Here is a 21846-nt window from a genome sequence, read left to right on the forward strand (position 1 = left end):
TATGTTGTTAGTAATATTTAGATTTTTGACTCGACATTTTTCTAGAATGGAGCCGGTTAATGGCTGGCTGGCTGGCATGTGTAAGTGGATTTATAATTTGTAATATAATTTGAGGTCACACATAAAATATTACACATTATATTAGTTTATTAGACCGTAATGAATGAATAGATAGGAATATAAGAAAACCAAAAAGTTGTATCATTTGAATATATATATATATATATATATATATATATATATATATATATATATATATATATATATCAGCAGTTAATTTTATTTTAGATATTAATTTGTCATAATATATTTGTAATGAACCATGCTAGTGTATTCGTTAATTAAAAGATGCGTAAGAAGACTTTAAAATTAAAATTTTTGAGAATGGTTTTAAAATCATAGTAGTTAGGGGTGTGTACATCATGGGAAATGTGAGGTTTGAGTATGAAGTTAGTGAAAAACAGATGTAATTGAAGCAGACATAAAAACATGCTTTATTAGTTGTATAGTAGGTGTATTACATTGGTAATATTATGTTCAATGAATGAATGATGTCAAAAATGTATGAAGTTCTGGAAGTGGGTCTTTTTAAGATGATAATGTAGCGCATAAGATTTATTATCAGTAATTAATTTAGATGTGTAGAGGAGGTGATTTTCAGTGGTATTGTGGTGTGTTTTTGAGAGTATTAACAGATGGAGAAAGTATATGGAAGTGTTAATTGTTGTGAAAGATCCGAGTGATGGGTGATATTAGTGAGGGCTGTGTAAAATATGGGTCAAGATTTGGTTTGTGATGTAAAATTAGGTAAAATATTTGTATTGAATGAAGATGAGCTTTTGAAATTTGACCTAAGTTAACGTTCGTGGTGACAAGTGCCAAAATTGACATGTTTAATAAGATTTATTATCAGTAATTAATTTAGATGTGTGGAGGAAGTGATTTTCAGTGGTATTGTGGTGTGTTTTTGAGAGTATTAACAGATGGAGAAAGTATATGGAAGTGTTAATTGTTGTGAAAGATCCGAGTGATGGGTGATATTAGTGAGGGCTGTGTAAAATATGGGTCAAGATTTGGTTTGTGATGTAAAATTAGGTAGAATATTTGTATTGAATGAAGATGAGCTTTTGAAATTTGACCTAAGTTAACGTTCATGGTAACAAGTGCCAAAATTGACATGTTTAATAAGATTTATTATCAGTAATTAATTTAGATGTGTAGAGGAAGTGATTTTCAGTGGTATTGTGGTGTGTTTTTGAGAGTATTAACAGATGGAGAAAGTATATGGAAGTGTTAATTGTTGTGAAAGATCCGAGTGATGGATGATATTAGTGAGGGCTGTGTAAAATATGGGTCAAGATTTGGTTTGTGATGTAAAATTAGGTAAAATATTTGTATTGAATGAAGATGAGCTTTTGAAATTTGACCTAAGTTAACGTTTGTGGTGACAAGTGCCAAAATTGACATGTTTAATGAATGTTTATATATATTATATTATTATTATTTTGCTTTGTCGCTGTCTCTTGCATTAGCGAGGTAGCGCAAAGAAACAGACGAGAGAATGGCCCAACCCACCCACATACATATGTATATACATACACGTCCACACACAGACATATACATATATACACGTGTACATACTTCATACTGTCTGCCTTTATTCATTTCCATCGCCACCTCACCACACATGTAATAACAACCCCCTCCCCCCTCGTGTGTGAAGTAGTGCTAGGAAAGACAACAAAGGCCCCATTGGTTCACACTCAGTCTCTAGCTGTCATGTAATAATGCACTGAAACCACAGCTCCCTTTCCACATACAGGCCCCACAGAACTTTCCATGGTTTACCCCAGACACTTCACATGCCCTGGTTCAATCCACTGACAGCACATCAGCCCCGGTATACCACATCGTTCCAATTCACTTTATTCCTTGCACGCCTTTCACCCTCCTGCATGCTCAGGCCCCAATCACTCAAAATCTTTTTTGCTCCATCTTTCCACCTCCAATTTGGTCTCCCACTTCTCCTCGTTCCCTCCACCTCTGACACATTATCCTCTTGGTCAATCTTTCCTCACTCATTCTCTCCATGTGACCAAACCATTTCAAAACACCCTCTTCTGCTCTCTCAACCACACTTTTTATTTCCACACATCTCTCTTACCCTTACATTAGTTACTCGATCAAACCAACTCACACCACACATTGTCCTCAAACATCTCATTTCCAGCACACCCACCCGCCTGCGCACAACTCTATCCATAGCCCACGCCTCGCAACCATACAACATTGTTGGAACCACTATTCCTTCAAACATACCCATTTTTGCTTTCCGAGATAATGTTCTCGACTTCCACACATTCTTCAAGGCTCCCAGGATTTTCACCCCCCTCCCCCACCCTATGATTCACTTCCGCTTCCATGGTTCCATCTGCTGCCAGATCCACTCCCAGATGTCTAAAACACTTTACTTCCTCCAATTTTTCTCCATTCAAACTTACCTCCCAATTGACTTGACCCTCAACCCTACTGTACCTAATAACCTTGCTCTTATTCACATTTACTTTTAACTTTCTTCTTTCACACACTTTACCAAACTCAGTCACCAGCTTCTGCAGTTTCTCACATGAATCAGCAACCAGGGCTATATCATCAGCGAACAACAACTGACTCATTTCCCAAGCTCTCTCATCCACAACAGACTTCATACTTGCCCCTCTTTCCAAAACTCTTGCATTCACCTCCCTAAAAACCCCATCCATAACCAAATTAAACAACCATGGAGACATCACACACCCCTGCCACAAACCTACATTCACTGAGAACCAATCACTTTCCTCTCTTCCTACACGTACACATGCCTTACATCCTCGATAAAAACTTTTCACTGCTTCTAACAACTTGCCTCCCACACCATATATTCTTAATACCTTCCACAGAGAATCTCTATCAACTCTATCATATGCCTTCTCCAGATCCATAAATGCTACATACAAATCCATTTGCTTTTCCATTTCTCACATACATTCTTCAAAGCAAACACCTGATCCACACATCCTCTACCACTTCTGAAACCACACTGCTATTCCCCAATCTGATGCTCTGTACATGCCTTCACCCTCTCAATCAATACCCTCCCATATAATTTACCAGGAATACTCAACAAACTTATGCCTCTGTAATTTGAGCACTCACTCTTATCCCCTTTGCCTTTGTACAATGGCACTATGCACGCATTCCGCCAATCCTCAGGCACCTCACCATGAGTCATACATACATTAAATAACCTTACCAACCAGTCAACAATACAGTCACCCCCTTTTTTAATAAATTCCACTGCAATACCATCCAAACCTGCTGCCTTGCTGGCTTTCATCTTCTGCAAGGCTTTTACTACCTCTTCTCTGTTTACCAAATCATTTTCCCTAACCCTCTCTCTTTGCACACCACCTTGACCAAAACACCCTATATCTGCCACTCTATCATCAAACACATTCAACAAACCTTGAAAATACTCACTACATCTCCTCCTCACATCACCACCACTTGTTATCACCTCCCCATTTGCGCCCTTCACTGAAGTTCCCATTTGCTTCCTTGTCTTACGCACTTTATTTACCTCCTTCCAGAACATCTTTTTATTCTCCCTAAAATTTAATGATACTCTCTCACCCCAACTCTCATTTGCCCTCTTTTTCACCTCTTGCACCTTTCTCTTGACCTCCTGTCTCTTTCTTTTATAGATCTCCCACTCAATTGCATTTTTTCCCTGCAAAAATCGTCCAAATGCCTCTCTCTTCTCTTTCACTAATAATCTTACTTCTTCATCCCACCACTCACAACCCTTTCTAATCAACCCACCTCCCACTCTTCTCATGCCACAAGCATCTTTTGCACAATCCATCACTGATTCCCTAAATACATCCCATTCCTCCCCCACTCCCCTTACTTCCATTGTTCTCACCTTTTTCCATTCTGTACTCAGTCTCTCCTGGTACTTCCTCACACAAGTCTCCTTCCCAAGCTCACTTACTCTCACCACCCTCTTCACCCCAACATTCACTCTTCTCTTCTGAAAACCCATACAAATCTTCACCTTAGCCTCCACAAGATAATGATCAGACATCCCTCCAGTTGGAAAGGTAAAGGAATATAATCAATAGTATCTGGTTGCTTTTGGTTAAGCATTTCACTTTGCAGGTGAATGGCCACTCGCTAGACAGCATAACCCGGGAGTTCCTACTAGATGGTGTAGATCAGAATGTACAGGAAAGTTGGCGTGCAAACTACATGGAAGTGGATGTCTTCACCACCAGTGGAAGTCCCATAGCAGGAACGATCTCTGGAGTGCTAACTAGTGGTAGGTTTTCTGCTACATAATGGTCTTGTTTTGATCTAGTTGGGCATAGGAACGGGATAAGGAACCTCCTAATTTTTCTGGAGGAATGTTCCACTATTTCCTAATATTTTCTAACCATAAAAGTGTGCTGCGAGGTGCAACTGGAGGGATGTCTGATCATTATCTTGTGGAGGCTAAGGTGAAGATTTGTATGGGTTTTCAGAAAAGAAGAGTGAATGTTGGGGTGAAGAGGGTGGTGAGAGTAAGTGAGCTTGGGAAGGAGACGTGTGTGAGGAAGTACCAGGAGAGACTGAGTACAGAATGGAAAAAGGTGAGAACAGTGGAAGTAAGGGGAGTGGGGGAGGAATGGGATGTATTTAGGGAATCTGTGATGGATTGCGCAAAAGATGCTTGTGGCATGAGAAGCGTGGGAGGTGGGTTGATTAGAAAGGGTAGTGAGTGGTAGGATGAAGAAGTAAGATTATTGGTGAAAGAGAAGAGAGAGGCATTTGGATGATTTTTGCATGGAAAAATTGCAATTGAGTGGGAGATGTATAAAAGAAAGAGGCAGGAGGTCAAGAGAAAGGTGCAAGAGGTGAAAAAGAGGGCAAATGAGAGTTGGGGTGAGAGAGTATCATTAAATTTTAGGGAGAATAAAAAGATGTTCTGGAAGGAGGTAAATAAAGTGCTTAAGACAAGGAAGCAAATGGGAACTTCAGTGAAGGGCGCAAATGGGGAGGTGATAACAAGTGGTGGTGATGTGAGAAGGAGATGGAGCAAGTATTTTGAAGGTTTGTTGAATGTGTTTGATGATAGAGTGGCAGATAGGGTGTTTTTGTCGAGGTGGTGTGCAAAGTGAGAGGGTAAGGGAAAATGATTTGGTAAACAGAGAAGAGGTAGTAAAAGCTTTGCGTAAGATGAAAGCCGGCAAGGCAGCAGGTTTGAATGGTATTGCAGTGGAATTTATTAGAAAAGGGGGTGACTGTATTGTTGACTGGTTAGTAAGGTTACTTAATGTATGTGTGACTCATGGTGAGGTGCCTGAGGATTGGCGGAATGCTTGCATAGTGCCATTGTACAAAGGCAAAGGGGATAAGAGTGAGTGCTCAAATTACAGAGGTATAAGTTTGTTGAGTATTCCTGGTAAATTATATGGGAGGGTATTGATTGAGAGGGTGAAGGCATGTACAGAGCATCAGATTGGGAAGAGCAGTGTGGTTTCAGAAGTGGTAAAGGATGTGTGGATCAGGTGTTTGCTTTGAAGAATGTATGTGAGAAATACTTAGAAAAGCAAATGGATTTGTATGTAGCATTTATGGATCTGGAGAAGGCATATGATAGAGTTGATAGAGATGCTCTGTGGAAGGTATTAAGAATATATGGTGTGGGAGGCAAGTTGTTAGAAGCAGTGAAAAGTTTTTATCGAGGATGTAAGGCATGTGTACGTGTAGGAAGAGAGGAAAGTGATTGGTTCTCAGTGAATGTAGGTTTGCGGCAGTGGTGTATGATGTCTCCATGGTTGTTTAATTTGTTTATGGATGGGGTTGTTAGGGAGGTGAATGCAAGAGTTTTGGAAAGAGGGGCAAGTATGAAGTCTGTTGTGAATGAGAGAACTTGGGAAGTGAGTCAGTTGTTGTTCGCTGATGATACAGCGCTGGTGGCTGATTCATGTGAGAAACTGCAGAAGCTGGTGACTGAGTTTGGTAAAGTGTGTGAAAGAAGAAAGTTAAGAGTAAATGTAAATAAGAGTAAGGTTATTAGGTACAGTAGGGTTGAGGGTCAAGTCAATTGGGAGGTAAGTTTGAATGGAGAAAAACTGGAGGAAGTAAAGTGTTTGAGATATCTGGGAGTGGATCTGGCAGCGGATGGAACCATGGAAGCGGAAGTGAATCATAGGGTGGGGGAGGGGGCGAAAATCCTTGGAGCCTTGAAGAATGTGTGGAAGTTGAAAACATTATCTCAGAAACCAAAAATGGGTATGTTTGAAGGAATAGTGGTTCCAACAATGTTGTATGGTTGCGAGGCGTGGGCTATGGATAGATTTGTGCACAGGAGGGTGAATGTGCTGGAAATGAGATGTTTGAGGAAAATATGTGGCGTGAGGTGGTTTGATCGAGTAAGTAATGTAAGGGTAAGAGAGATGTGTGCAAATAAAAAGAGCGTGGTTGAGAGAGCAGAAGAGGGTGTTTTGAAATGGCTTGGGCACATGGAGAGAATGAGTGAGGAAAGGTTGACCAATAAGATATATGTGTCAGAGGTGGAGGGAACGAGGAGAAATGTGAGACCAAATTGGAGGTGGAAAGATGGAGCGAAAAAGATTTTGTGTGATCAGGGCCTGAACATGCAGGAGGGTGAAAGGCGGGCAAGCAATAGAGTGAATTGGATCGATGTGGTGTACTGGGGTTGACGTGCTGTCAGTGGATTGAATCAGGGCATGTGAAGCGTCTGGGGTAAGCCATGGAAAGTTGTGTGGGGCCTGGATGTGGAAAGGGAGCTGTGGTTTCGGGCATTATTGCATGACAGCTAGAGACTGAGTGTGAACGAATGGGGCCTTTGTTGTCTTTTCCTAGTGCTACCTCGCACATATGAGGGGGGAGGGGGATGGTATTCCATGTGTGGCGAGGTGGCGATGGGAACAAATAAAGGCAGACAGTGTGAATTGTATGCATGGGTATATATGTATGTGTCTGTGTGTGTATATATATGTGTACATTGAGATGTACAGGTATGTATGTTTGCGTGTGTGGACGTGTATGTATATACATTGTGTATGGGGGTGGGTTGGGCCATTTCTTTCGTCTGTTTCCTTGCGCTACCTCGCAAACGCAGGAGACAGCGACAAAGCAAAATAAATAAATAAATAAAAAGTGATATCAATGTTAAATGAAGGCGAGCTTGGGATGGGGGCGAGTTGCTTAGGCAAGGTGGTAGAATAGGGTCAGTGCAAGGATTATCTTACTTGATGCTAGAAGCTTTATTGGTTATAGTTGTACACACATGATGACACTCTTGGCCTTCTCTCCCTTTTTTTTTTTTTTTTAAGAAAAGGAGTTAGGGCTGTGAAAATAATGCAGGCATTATGTATTTATAGAATAGTTCTTGATTACTAACAAGACTGCTTAGGAAAGACAACAGGGAAGTTGCCATTACACTGTCCTTGCATATTCATTGCTCCTAGCTTGTCCTCCTAAACAGTACCTTTTCAAAAATAATTTTTATGGGCTTTGCTTAGAATTTAGATGTGGACAGTAATTTGAAGATAAAGGATTTTTAGTTTTGTACCCAGGGTACTGTTAAAAGTAGGCATAAGTAGAACTGCATGTAACATTGCAGTACAGTATATCTTAAGGTATTTCTTTCCTTTTGAAATAAATTGTATTTTTTGTACTCGTTACATTTCATGGAGAAAGATTGATTGGTTGATGAAGTCAGTGGAGAAGATCGGATTGAGCATCTCAACAATGTAAGCATCTGAATTCTAAATATATACAATAATCTAACATGACTGAATGTACAGTGTAACTAGTAACAATTTGTTTCCAACAGGTGGTTCAAAAAGACTACAGTGGAAAAATCTTTGGTCACAAGATTTTCACAGAGCCTCTGTACATTGGAGGGAACTTCAATCCCACAGAGATAAATGATATTGATGTAAGCACACTTGCTGCAAGAATTCTAAGGCGGTCAGGTGAACAGGTCATCGACAGCATATAAACCTTCACTGGTGACATCATTGCAAGTATGTGTAATATAAATCATAATCTGTGCATCAGTGATCTTTTAATTTTCAAAAAAATTCTGTGGCCTGACCTTACCATGTAATAGCATGCATGAAATATGACCTACGTGTGTAGGCACTTGCAGCTTTTACCAAGGGAATAATATCTCTGTTGCCTGTTATCATTGTTCACTGCAGAATGTACAGTATTTGGTGTATTTTCTTGACCCTCATCATAGTCTGTGCTAGGGTAAGTTTTGGAACTAAATTCTAGTCTTTACTGCAATACTGGACTATCACATTAACTGCTTCCATTATTGCTGAGCTAATTAGGATGGTGCTTCACACCATAACTGTGGCTTTGATATTTTGCAGATTTAAATTCCCAGTTGAAGTATGATTCCATCACAAGCAACCTAACTAAAGAGTTGGAAAAAATGTAGTTGAGCATATATTATCGTAGAGAGTGTATTCATCAAGGTATAAAGTAAGATTTATGCACAAATCATTAGATTCAAAAGTTAACCTTGTTATTGTTTGGTCAAAATACCTGATGAAGGCAATGCAGTATTGTGGCATACAGAAGGGAATGGTTGAAGACAGGTGATGCCAGGAAAACTGATTCCACTGATTCCACTCTTGTTAATATCCATGGATGTAAAACCACCCCAGTTTGTGATGAGTACTCCATACTGTGGCATATAAAAGCCCCATAGTTATCAAACCTACTGGATGATAATTGCAGCACCCATAACATACCACTATCCTTTGGGAAGCAGACTTTGCAATGATGATTGTGGTGTTTCCAGATTATACTTGTGGAAATGCTTATGATCAACATGTGTATATTATTACAGTGTTGAATTATGGCGTTTTGAAATGGAATAAACGAAAAGAATGACTTAGGTAGATACAGGAAAAGATTTAAATTTAGCACAGTTGCTGCAAAGGTGTTAATTGAAAGGATATATGTTAAGTATGAGAAAGAAAATAAGTATTAGTAGACCAAAGGTAGGGAAATCAAGTTGAAGTATGCAAGTGAAATCATCAGCATAAAATTGAATATTGTTTGAAATAGAGGAAAGATCATTTATAGATGGGAGAGAGTTTTTGGGTGATGACACTATCCTGAGGAACACCAGTGTTGGTGGAATCGGAGTGAGAAGTTGCGACCACTACTGCTGTGGTGGAATGACCAGAGAGGAACCTATACCTAAGGAAATGCAGAAAAATAAACGGAGTTTAGAAATAGACATGCTTTAACTATATTCATTTACATTTCTCTCAATAAATCTGATGCGTGTGCCTTTTGGGAACTCCCTGAAGGGGGTGGCCATGGATAAAGTCTCTATGACTGGTGAATTCCAGAGCCACTTCTTATCCTTTGTAAACTTTTTGCCAATCTTTCTGTTATTGCCTTGATGTTGCATGTGTGATTTGCTCATTGTCAGTATCAAGCTAATTTAGAAACCTGAATGCAATTATCAAAATCCCCCTTCTCTGTCAATATCTCCATGACATACAGGTTTGCAGTCCTGAGCTTCATATTGTAGTTTGATCATCTCTCTTTTTCTTTATCAGATATTTGTGCTTCTTGATGCAGTGACCAGATATAAAAGGCATAATGTTCTTTAGGTATGATATATATCTTGTGAATAATTTACTGAACTAGTCCTTAATCATATACATACCTGAATGTGATAATTACATTTGCTAGCAAATGTTTTGCCCCTTTCACAATTCTTATTAGTACCTCTGAGACTACAATGGTCCTTAAGTCTCTTTTACACACAGACTTGTTATTTTCAAGTAGATAATAATTGCACTGAAACCTTTCACCCTGTCCCATCCTGTCTTGCACATACTTGAATTTTATCTTATCATCCATGTCCAAGTTGCAAGTTTGTACACGTCACCGTGCAGGCTTATTCACTCACCATCTTTGCTTGTTTCTCTTGTGACTCGTAATATCATATGCAAACATGTTTAGGCAAGATTCCAGTCCATCAGGCTAATCTTTTACATATGGTACGCAAAGAACAGCAGCAGGCCCAAGACGGCCCTATAACATGCCACTTGTGATCCCAGCCCACTCCAAAGATGTGCCACTTAATTGTATCTTTTGATCCCTTCCACCAAGGTAATTTTCTATCCAGTAAAGGAGCCCGTCTTTTATTCCTGCTTGTTTTTCTTTATCAATTCAGATTGAGTACAGTGTTGGAAGCTTTCTGGCCAGGATCACATTCTACCTATCACTATCGTTGAACTTGGTTGGAGTTCACTTTTTTTTATGGGTCTAGAAGGTTGGTTGTTATGCATATATTCCTTTCCCTAAAATAGCATTGAATCTGTTAAAGCTTCATCTTTGCAAGTGATCTTTCTTTTGCTTTGATTACCTTTTCCAGTCTTTCACATTCAAGCTTGTTATTGAGACCAAATTGTAGTCAAGATTTTCTAAACTTTATGAGATTCAGGCACAACATTTGTCCCCTTCAACATCTTTGGAACTACCCATTCCTCTAGTAGCGTACTGACCAGTTTTTCAAGTTGGCAAGCAAGTGTATCTGCATATTCCTTGAGCATGTAGGGGAAGACTTCATGAGAACCATAGACCTTGTATGAGTCATGCTATTGTAATTTCCTTCCAATATTATTTCTGTACTTCCTAAGACTTCATCCTCCTCCCTCCTTGATAATGCTGATGCATTAGTGTCCACCACAGTGAAAACACTGGTATTTATCATTTCACTCCTCACAAGCATGCTAATTATCCTCGAGTATCTTTCACCCAAGGTCCATTGCCCATTTAGTTGCTCTTTAAACATTTTGCCTCAGTGAACTTCAGTAAAAGTTTTATTCTTTTCCTTTATCTACAATGCTTTCTTCAAAATTGCTAGCCTGCTTGTCCCTCCTTACCTAACAGTGTTTTTTCTTTGCTTGCCAGTGCAATAAGCTCTGGTAGGTTTACATCAAGGTCCTAGCATTGTAACTTAAGATTATTTGTATTAAACGTAACTTTATTAAAATTGCTTTGTACTGCAGGCATTTAAAGACAATGTGACATGCCTTTCGAATGTGGATGTTAAAGGCACAGTCAATAAGTATGACTTATCAGAGCTTGGTCGCAACGTGTCTAAGATTAAAGATACAATAAGTGAAAACTACCACAGGATAGACAACCTACTCAGCCAGTTTGGTTACATTAATGAAGAAAACTATGAAAGTGCTAAAGGTCAGAAAAAAAGATGGCATGTGAATACAGAAAATACTTTTGAATGGGAGCATAAGTAGACTGTTTAGGGATAATTGTCAGAAATGTGATGTAACAGGTTAAATCTCCTTGATCTTTTCAACCTTTTCATATTTGCATGTAGTATTTTATGAATTAAGGAACAGAACAAACAGGAAAAAATTATTGCAGGGATGTATGCAGAATTGTCATTTTTGGAGAGAATCGCATTCCTAAGAGATACTGAAGTGTTTGGTAAACTCTGGGTGGGTCACATTGCTGCTGAGGGAGAGAGGCAGTTTTTAAAGATTACCAGCTGCCCAGTCCCTCCATGCATCTGCAATTCTGAGTGTCACTACTATAAGGTATGTACTTCAAAATTTAGTGCTTAATCTCTTATTGTCCTGTACCGAAGACTGCACAATCATTATTACATGTTAGGGTAAGTGTGTGCAGATTTGAATGCAAAATGTACTACAAATCTTTGTAACTTGTATTCAGATGATGTGTTTTAGATGCTATAGGTTATCTGTTTCAGTAGATTTTCAACTTCAAAGTGTAGTCAGCATTTTTAAGGTATCAAAAACTAGTACACTGGAAATGTGAAAATTAGCAGGGGTTACTTTTGTAGTAAGTTGTCAGTTTGTACACCCTCTAAAAAATGATTCTGCACCCTTGGCTACAGTATGCCCCTGTAACAATCACTGATGTGGTTGGTATCCCTGTCTCTCATTGTGTGTGTGTGTGTGACAGTAATATGATGTTTTCTGCAGCCATGTATATTTAACAGTTAATAAACAGCAATACATAGTGTTAGTATGACTGTCTCTAAACGGCATAGCACTCCCTCTTTAATATAATGATCGAACCCGCAATTTTTATTATGTGCATGGCCGCCAAGGAATTGGGGTGCCATTTAGGTATTTCTTACGTTATGAGATGCAGTGACAAACCCCCATTATACAAAGTATGTAGTGGACAGTATATAAATGATCTTTAATATAAGACCACATGCACAGAACATGAAGCAGGAAATGAGTTATGAAACTAGGTATATTTCTTTATGCTAAACCTAAGATAAGTAGGTCCTTAGGGTGTGATTGGTAGGGAAATTCATGTGACGGTATTAGTTAACTCGCATTTACCACAGGAAGTTCATTGTCAAATATGGTGGATCAAATATGTTGAAAACTGAACTGGTTCATCCTGCAGAGTTGAACTTCGGAGCAGAAGTTAAATTGTGTCCTAGCAGTAGGGGATTCCTGTGCTAACTGTTGATAGAATTAAAAAAGATATAACCTCTGGTGAAACATGTTTACCTCTCTTACTGAGCGATTACCCTGCCTGGCACATTACTGTTCAGCTTTTATGATATATCTGATACTCTTTGAGTGTGAGTGTTAGTAGCAAGAATAGATACCACTGTAGTGTTAATGTGAACACTGTTGTAGTGATAAGTTTGTATAATGAAGCATAATTTTGGTCATGAAGCACAATCTGCACATAAAGTTGCTATAAAATCTTATTGGTAGCAGTCACAAGCTCTGGAGTAAATGGCAGTTCGGCAGGGCAAGAATACCAACCATGCACTGCATCTTCGAAATTTTTTCCAAAATTTTTGTGTTGTGTTGTATCACACCATAAGGGTGCTGAATTATTTTTTATTGGGTGTGCATTCCCCTGCTGCAAATATGTCTGTGTGCCTTCAGCAGAACATAAGTGGAGCTTTTTTAAGGTGGTGTATTGAGATAGGTAGAGGTTAGTTTTGCAGTACATGTGTGAAGGATAAAATATTTTTGTAATCGTAATTGTTCACCTTTTTGCGGTTATAGTTAACTTGTTTATTAAATATTCTCGGATTTGGATAGATTACTCATGAAATACTGAACAGGCACCTTTTTCCACCAGGTCAAGAGCAATGGTCAGTTGGAACCAGTGACAAAACTTGGCTTCAGAGTAGACATAGTAAACCTCCCCTTGAATAAAGACAACTTTGTTGCTATTTACTCAAGGTAAGTTGATCTAGTGTAGGTATGTACAGTACATTTATGCCTTGTGTTGATTTTTTTTAACACTGAAAAATGTATCTTATCGGATGGGTCCAATTGATTTCAATATGGGTCAGTACGAGCCATGTTGTCTTGGTAGATTGGTAAGTGTAAACAGTTTTACAGATTGCATAATGATTATGGTAACCCCACTTTACAGTTATGTCCACAGAAGTATAACATGGCAATTGGCAGAAAATTTTACTAGCATTCGAAATATTACTAAATCAAGAAACAAGCTACCAGTGTAAGGCCAGACCAATGGGCATGTCTTGAAATCCTTTATCTATGGTGTATTGCTTCACAAAAACAGTAGCACGATCCTTTTACATGCAGTCAATAGAACTGGTAGTGTTTTAGAAAGAGATGGAGTTAATAAAAATGAAATGTAATCTTTTTATAGGGGGGCAAAAATATATTGGATGGTTTACATCAGAATTAGCCCATTGGGAGCAAATGGGAACTTCAGTGAAGGGGCAAATGGGGAGGTGATAACAAGTAGTGGTGATGTGAGAAGGAGATGGAGTGAGTATTTTGAAGGTTTGTTGAATGTGTTTGATGATAGAGTGGCAGGTGTGGGGTGTCTTGGTCGAGGTGGTGTGCAAAGTGAGAGGGTTAGGGAAAATAATTTGGTAAATAGAGAAGAGGTAGTAAAAGCTTTACGGAAGGTGAAAGCTGGCAAAGCAGCAGGTTTGGATGGCATTGCAGTGGAATTTATTAAAAAAGGGGGTGACTGTATTGTTGAGTGGTTGGTAAGGTTATTTAATGTATGTAAGATTCATGGTGAGGTGCCTGAGGATTGGCGGAATGCTTGCATAGTGCCACTGTACAAAGGCAAAGGGGATAAGAATGAGTGCTCAAATTAAAGAGGTATAAGTTTGTTGAGTATTCCTGGTAAATTATATGGGAGGGTATTGATTGAGAGGGTGAAGGCATGTACAGAGCATCAGATTGGGGAAGAGCAGTGTGGTTTCAGAAGTGGTAGAGGATGTGTGGATCAGGTGTTTGCTTTGAAGAATGTATGCGAGAAATACTTAGAAAAACAAATGGATTTGTATGTAGCATTTATGGATCTGGAGAAGGCATATGATAGAGTTGATAGAGATGCTCTGTGGAAGGTATTAAGAATATATGGTTTGGGAGGCAAGTTGTTAGAAGCAGTGAAAAGTTTTTATCGAGGATGTAATGCATGTGTTCGTGTAGGAAGAGAGGAAAGTGATTGGTTCTCAGTGAATGTAGGTTTGCGGCAGGGGTGTGTGATGTCTCCATGGTTGTTTAATTTGTTTATGGATGGGGTTGTTAGGGAGGTTAATGCAAGAGTTTTGGAAAGAGGGGCAAGTATGAAATCTGTTGTGGATGAGAGAGCTTGGGATGTGAGTCAGTTGTTGTTCGCTGATGATACAGCGCTGGTGGCTGATTCATGTGAGAAACTGCAGAAGCTGGTGACTGAGTTTGGTAAAGTGTGTGAAAGAAGAAAGTTAAGAGTAAGTGTGAATAAGAGCAAGGTTATTAGGTACGGTAGGGTTGAGGGTCAAGTAAATTGGAAGGTAAGTTTGAATGGAGAAAAGCTGGAGGAAGTGAAGTGTTTTAGATATCTGGGAGTGGATCTGGCAGCGGATGGAACCATGGAAGCGGAAGTGAATCATAGGGTGGGGAGGGGGCGAAAATTTTGGGAGCCTTGAAGAATGTGTGGAAGTTGAGAACATTATCTCGGAAAGCAAAAATGGGTATGTTTGAAGGAATAGGGGTTCCAACAATGTTGTATGGTTGCGAGGCGTGGGCTATGGATAGAGTTGTGTGCAGGAGGGTGGATGTGCTGGAAATGAGATGTTTGAGGACAATATGTGGTGTGAGGTGGTTTGATCGAGTAAGTAATGTAAGGGTGAGAGAGATGTGTGGAAATAAAAAGAGTGTGGTTGAGAGAGCAGAAGAGGGTGTTTTGAAATGGTTTGGTCACATGGAGAGAATGAGTGAGGAAAGATTGACCAAGAGGACATATATGTCAGAGGTGGAGGGAATGAGGATAAGTGGGAGACCAAATTGGAGGTGGAAAGATGGAGTGAAAAAGATTTTGAGTGATCGGGGCCTGAACATGCAGGAGGGTGAAAGGCGTGCAAGGAATAGAGTGAATTGGAACGATGTGGTATACCGGGGTCGACGTGTTGTCAATGGATTGAACCAGGGCATGTGAAGCGTCTGGGGTAAACCATGGAAAGTTGTGTGGGGCCTGGATGTGGAAAGGGAGCTGTGGTTTTGGTGCATTATTACATGACAGCTAGAGACTGAGTGTGAACGAATGGGGCCTTTGGTGTTTTTCCTAGCACTACCTCGCACACATGGGGGGAGGGGGTTATTATTCCATGTGTGGCGAGGTGGCGATGGGAACAAATAAAGGCAGACAGTATGAATTATGTACATGTGTGTATATATATGTGTACATTGAGATGTATAGGTGTGTATATTGTGCATGGGTGGACATGTATGTATATACATGTGTATGTGGGCTGGTTGGGCCATTCTTTCGTCTGTTTCCTTGCGCTACCTTGCTAACGCGGGAGACAGCGACAAAGCAAAATAAATAAATAAATGAATAAATAGTCCATTGCTTAGTGCCATCCTGCAAGTTGATTCTAGTTGTACAAAACTTATTACACTGAAAGGTTCATGTGTATTTGTACTTAATCCACCCCATGTAAAGGGGAGAGGTATGAACATTGAGAAACATTTTTCAAACTTTCAACATATTCTTTGCTTTGTATTAACATACCAGAGGCTAAGCCTTAATGGATGGAATGCAATGTATAGGCAAGGGATAAAAGAAAAGAAATGCTTGAAATAGAGGCATTAGTCTGTGGAGTATACCTGGTGAGGTGAACATCTGACTGGTAAGGGGAAATAGGAATTCAGGTGAGGTAGAGAATGTGGACCAGGTTTTTTTCATTGAATAGTTTGAGAAATATTTTGAAAAAGTGACTTGTATAAAGCATTTATTGACATGCAGAAAGTGTATTATAGGGTTGATGGAAAGACCATGTGGAAGGTGTTTGAATTCATGGAGGAAGTGGAAAGTTAATAAATATAGGAGTTTTATGAGCAAAGCAAAGAATAGGTGCAAGTAGGAAATGAAGATGATGAATGTCTCATTACATTATTTGTGTTGAGCATGTTTGATGCTTATGTGATTTTTTGATGTTTATGGGCAGTTTGATGGAGGGGTGAATGAAATGGTTTTCCAAAAACTAAGTTTTCCAGGGCTTTGATACATACAAGACTGACTATTTTGAAAAGAATGCATAAAAATTTTTTTTGTATGAAATAAGATGAATTTACTGGACTCTCCTGGCAATTCGATACACCAAAAGCAAGAAGTCTCATTTGGTAAGACTGTAACATCATTGGACCAAAGAAATCCAGTCTCATTGAGGACCTTTTTACTCTGTTCCATAACATCCCTATTCCTATGTGGAGTACAGCCTTGAAGCTGCGGGAGTTCCTTAAAAGGGGTCCAAGGGCTATGATAGCTATTGTACGTGCAGGCTCTTTCACACATTTCAGTTGCCCCTTAACCTCTTTATTATGCACAGTCTTGAATTTCTTTATTTTATATTGTCATTTTCATTATCAAATATTTTTGTATTAATGGGTCTTTCTAACTTTATCAGTGTGGCTTTTCTACATGCCTGTCAGGCCATTTTTCCTCTATTTCATTTATTAACTTTTCCCTTGACTGGCCTCGTCATTCCTCACCTAATGATGCTGCTTATTTTTGCTTTGCTCCTTATGATGTTACCAGCCTTCATCATTGTAGGAAGGTACTGCCCTTGCTTTTCTCCTTTTCCTTGTAGCAGGTACCTTCCCACTTTTTCATGTTCCACTCTATTCTTTATCATGAAGTGGGGAAATGGACATTGAAATAATTAGAGCATGGGATTGTGTTTGCTGTTGCTTGTTTAAATGCAAATGCATTATTGTGTTTAAAAAGAATTTGCTTAGAATTGCTACTTTACAGTAGGCATTATTTAATCTAATGGCTCTAAATCTGGTTTACAAAACATACTTTGCTAGATCTTTATACCTGAAGTTCCTTGCATCAAGACAGGATGGTCCAAGCATAGTCTTGAAAATTATTGGTGCCAAGTTGCATGAATTAGACTTTACAGCAGTGCTTAAGAATTTTTGATATCACATTGAACATGAGTCTGCTACCAATCCAAGCAGTGAGTGGATGGGGAAAGATTATTAAAATGAGTTAATTTTAATCCTAGAAACCATATTACTTATACGTATATCTAAGAAATTATTGTACAGTTCTACACACTTTTGACATGATGCAACATAATATATATCTTCGTTAAATGGCAGCAATTCCAGCCTGGATTCCATTGGCAACCACCAGTGCACTGCTTCTCTCCAACAGAATAACATCACCCAGTGCCATATGAAGAACAAAGTAAACAGACGAAAGCAGTCTGTATCCACAAAGCAACTCCTGGTTCAGGCTAGAAGGAAAGAAATTGAAGTACATGTTGATGGGCCATATGGGTCACCTTCCACAAGGATCTTCTTTGTTACCCATGCGGTGTTGGTGGGTGCTGGAATTGGGGTCACACCCTTTGCCTCTATTCTTCAGAGCGTCATGATGAGGTACCGAGCAGCCAAGGCTCCATGCCCTCACTGTCATGTCCCTAGCTGCCTCTCCCTACCTGCAACCCTCAGAAAGCTCAGAAAGTTATCTGCTTTCTTGCCAAAGTGCAGTGGATCACAGTTCTCCAACTACAGTGGTCCTTTTCTTCTCAGACAACTCAGTCATCAGTGCCCAAATTGTTACACAGCAATCATAAAAGTTTTCCTCAGTAATTTGATGAGAGGGAAATATAGTGTCCTCCCCTTACATGCCATGCACATTGAAGTTAGGGTGAAAATAATTGTATCATTTTTTAAATGACATGAGAAGAGTTCCAGTATGGATTATTAGGTTTCGTAGATATATTTTTATTAAGGGAGCGGGGGGCTGGAAATCCTCCCCTCTCTTTTTTTTTTTTCCAAAAGAAGGAACAGCGAAGGGGGCCAGGTGAGGATATTCCCTCAAAGGCCCAGTCCTCTGTTCTTAACGCTACCTCGCTAATGTGGGAAATGGCGAATAGTATGAAAGAATGAAAGAATATATATATATATATGTATACCATGTCCACTTGCCCATCGTCTTCCCATTCTAATAAAAATAAACTACTATTGATACAGCTGGCAGAATGGACTTCCAAAAGCCAATGTGGATATAGACTACTATAACGGTAGTTCTACCATTGCCACTCAATCTTTTGTGGGCATGGTAGCAGACACTGGCTTGTTCACATCAAATGGAATAAATTACCTGGTTGTTATGTTGCAGTACATGAAAGGTGAGTTAAACGGTAAGTTTATTTTTTCATTTATACATATTTGTCATTTAACTGGTAATACTTTAGAAATAAGCTTCATTTTGTGATTGGTCATCATAATGTAGAGGTGAGGGATGTCACTAAAATAACTAATCTTGACAGAGACTGATACCAAGGAAAGGACCATAATTTTTGTGCTCAAGTTGGATTCGGCAGGGAAAAAGGTAGCCAAGACTTGGAGCAGAGAATTGAGACTAAAGGCCATTTCTGTAAGTATACCTTATACCTTTTGTAAGTATACCTTAAGTAAAATTCATTGCTGCTTACAAATACCATGAAAATTTTCAATTGTTGAAATATAATAAAAATGTTCATTTGTTCATCGCACCATAATGTTCAAGTAAGATGTATATAAAACCTATAGTTCTATAATTTGCCCAACTAAATAGTTGCGTAGAGTTCTAGAGAAGTTTACTGTAAAGGACAGCGAGGGCAGAATCTATCAGAAACATGACATTTGTGCTTGAACCTCCCATCCCCCCCAAATTGCTATTATGCTTAACCTATCCTTACCAACAGCTTTATGCTTGCACAGACAAAGTCCCAGTGAAGCTCATTTAGGACAGGTGCATTTGTATTTGATTGAAGAGCTGCTGCTCTGCACTGCATACTAAATTTGCTGTACTTTTCCATTTTCATTTGACTAATGTAAGACCAAGCCATACTAGCAAGTGTTGATTCTTTCCATCCTCATTTGAATTCAAAGGTGTGCTTTTTTGGTAAATAGAGGTCTCTTTTCTTCATGGGGAAGCGTATTAAGAACTGGGAAAAATTCCTAATTATACTTATCTTTATAGTACATCTTTCCTTGTGGGGACCATAGCCATATTTGTATAAGTTGCCTATTCCTGCTGTAATTTAAATGGAAAGATGCTTTAGCTGGGTATGTAAAGATGATTGACACCACAATTTATTACTGGAAGGACCAAGAAAGTGTGGTGACCCAGTGTCTCTTCAGTTACCCTACTGACAGCTACTTGACTTTGTGGCAGGTCATGCCAGGTGACCTAACTGGACTAGCTAATTTTCAGAGAAATGAACTTTGTGGCCCAACCTACATTTGCACCTGGAGTATGTACTCAATGACACCTGACCTGACCTGACCTGACCTAACCTAACCTAACCTGCACTTTAAGTCGATGTATGTGAGCAAACCAAGGCTGTATGCTCATGATTTAATACATATAACTGGGAACCAAAATCTGTCGTGTTGGCCTTCATAATTTTAGACAAACTAGCAGGCATAGCTGTAGATTAGTGGTGTTCAGTGGTAATAATTGTAATAGTAGAGGAAATGGAGTTTAGTGGTTCTGACATATTGTGGTCAAGGAATATAATCAATAGTACGTGGTTGCTTTTGGTTAAGCATTTCACTTTGCAGGTGAATGGCCACTCGCTAGACTACATAACCTGGGAGTTCCTACTAGATGGTGTAGATCAGAATGTACAGGAAAGTTGGCGTGCAAACTACATGGAAGTGGATGTCTTCACCACCCTTGGCAGTCCCATAGCAGGAACGATCTCTGGAGTGCTAACTAGTGGTAGGTTTTCTGCTACATAATGGTCTTGTTTTGATCTAGTTGGGCATAGGAATGGGAAAAGGAACCTAAACTGACCTAACCTGACCTAACCTAGCCTAACCTAGCCTAGCCTAGCCTAGCCTAGCCTAACCTAACCTAACCTAACCTAACCTAACCTAACCTAACCTAAACCAACCTAACCTAACCTAACCTAACCTAACCTAACCTAACCTAACCTAACCAACTGCTGCCTGATGCTCCTGCCTGCTGTCTGTTGCTCCTACCATTTTGCCGAAAGGGTGGGCTACAGCATAGCTCTCACCATAGGAAAATCTCGGGTTTGATGAATGAGTAGCATGAGTAAAGTTTTGTGTGTAACAAGGAGAGATTGTATGCTTGTGGACAGAATACCAGCAGTCTACATATGGCTGAGACAGAAAGAAAGACGGCTGTCTGGATCGGAGGAGTGCAGCTTGACAACCACTGAAGTGCTGGCTCAGTATGCAGTTATCACTAATCCTCATGATACCTAGGTGGGTAGGATCAGGAGTATCACTTCTTTATCCCATCTTTCACATGCCATACACATCGTTTGTCTATGTAAGTATTTAAACCTTTCAATGCCCTGGTTTTATTTAGCTTATGTGTATGCCATTTTTTAATTTCTCTAGGTATTGCAGCACAACAAGCCACTTTTCTAAACCCTCTTCCTCTTGCTACTTTATTTTAGACTGTTTTTTCTTCATTTGTTCATTACAGACTTTCACACTTTACTTCACCAAAAAATGGCATTCCACCTGCCACTCCCTTTAACATACTTGCAAGCCAGTGAATTGCAACAGGCCAATTATGCATGTTAATGCTCAGTCCCTCACATGTATACTCTTGCCCATGTGCAGCTTATTGAATCCAGTATTCCCAGTTACCACTCCTCCTTCAGCAACTGTCAAAGCACTCGCTTGGCCTTTTAAATGTAAAGTGGAACTCCCTTAAATGGGTGTCCATGGCAGTAGTCTCTCCATATCTAGGGAACTCCAGTGCCACTTCATAGCCTCTATTGCTTCACCCTTAACAGGCCACGTAGAAGGCTTCTACCTAATGTTCCTTATTATTACTAATACCTAATGCTCCAGCCTAAATGTTCCTACATACTGCTACCATCTGTTGCTTCTGCCAGTTTGCCGAAAGTCAAGGCTATTGAATGGTGCTCCGCAGGAAAATCGATTACGAATAATGATCTATGTGAGTCAAGTGTTGTATATGACAAGGAGAGATGCATGTTTCTGGACAGAATGCCAGTAGTGTACTTGTAGTTGAGGTTTTTAAAAGCTATTTAAAATATAATGGAGTTTATACTATCCTCAGCAAAAGGGGGTAGAACACTTCTCTTAAACCTGTGCTCTAGTGCGTCTTGATTCTTCCATGCTTTCACATCACTACAATTGTTTCCATAAACTAATTTTTTTTCATTAGACATTTTACCTAATGGGATTGCAAAAGAGCATTGCAAGTCTTTTTCCCAGTACCTTCTGTGGTTGTAAACAACCTTGCCCT

At 39.4% G+C, this 21846-nt stretch overlaps 3 protein-coding genes across 47 annotated transcripts in view; 2 read left to right on the forward strand and 1 right to left on the reverse strand.

Annotated features, from left to right (window-relative positions):
* Positions 1-7934, forward strand: part of IleRS (Isoleucyl-tRNA synthetase) — a 415824-nt gene extending 407890 nt beyond the window's left edge. For all 9 annotated transcript variants that reach the window (XM_071688289.1, XM_071688288.1, XM_071688292.1 and 6 more), the window contains 2 exons: positions 4201-4360; positions 7886-7934. The gene's annotated coding sequence lies outside the window, so the exon portion shown is untranslated. The remainder of the gene's footprint in view (positions 1-4200; positions 4361-7885) is intronic.
* The window catches only part of LOC139762964 (uncharacterized), a 614722-nt gene that overhangs the window by 262061 nt on the left and 330815 nt on the right, over positions 1-21846 (reverse strand). The gene's annotated exons all lie outside the window — the stretch shown is intronic.
* Positions 10367-21838, forward strand: LOC139762965 (uncharacterized). 2 transcript variants are annotated; one of them, XM_071688361.1, is made up of 6 exons: positions 10367-11289; positions 11479-11651; positions 13195-13298; positions 18576-18745; positions 18875-18981; positions 20154-21838. In XM_071688361.1, the coding sequence occupies exons 2-6, from the start codon at positions 11481-11483 to the stop codon at positions 20331-20333; spliced, it is 732 nt and encodes a 243-aa protein (XP_071544462.1). In that variant the 5' UTR covers positions 10367-11289; positions 11479-11480; the 3' UTR covers positions 20334-21838. The 2 variants fall into 2 exon arrangements, with proteins under 2 accessions (XP_071544462.1, XP_071544464.1); XM_071688363.1 differs by lacking the exons at positions 10367-11289; positions 11479-11651; positions 13195-13298 and adding an exon at positions 13305-17978.

Source organism: Panulirus ornatus, chromosome 45, assembly GCF_036320965.1.
Source record: "Panulirus ornatus isolate Po-2019 chromosome 45, ASM3632096v1, whole genome shotgun sequence".
In the NCBI taxonomy this organism is placed as follows: domain Eukaryota; kingdom Metazoa; phylum Arthropoda; class Malacostraca; order Decapoda; family Palinuridae; genus Panulirus; species Panulirus ornatus.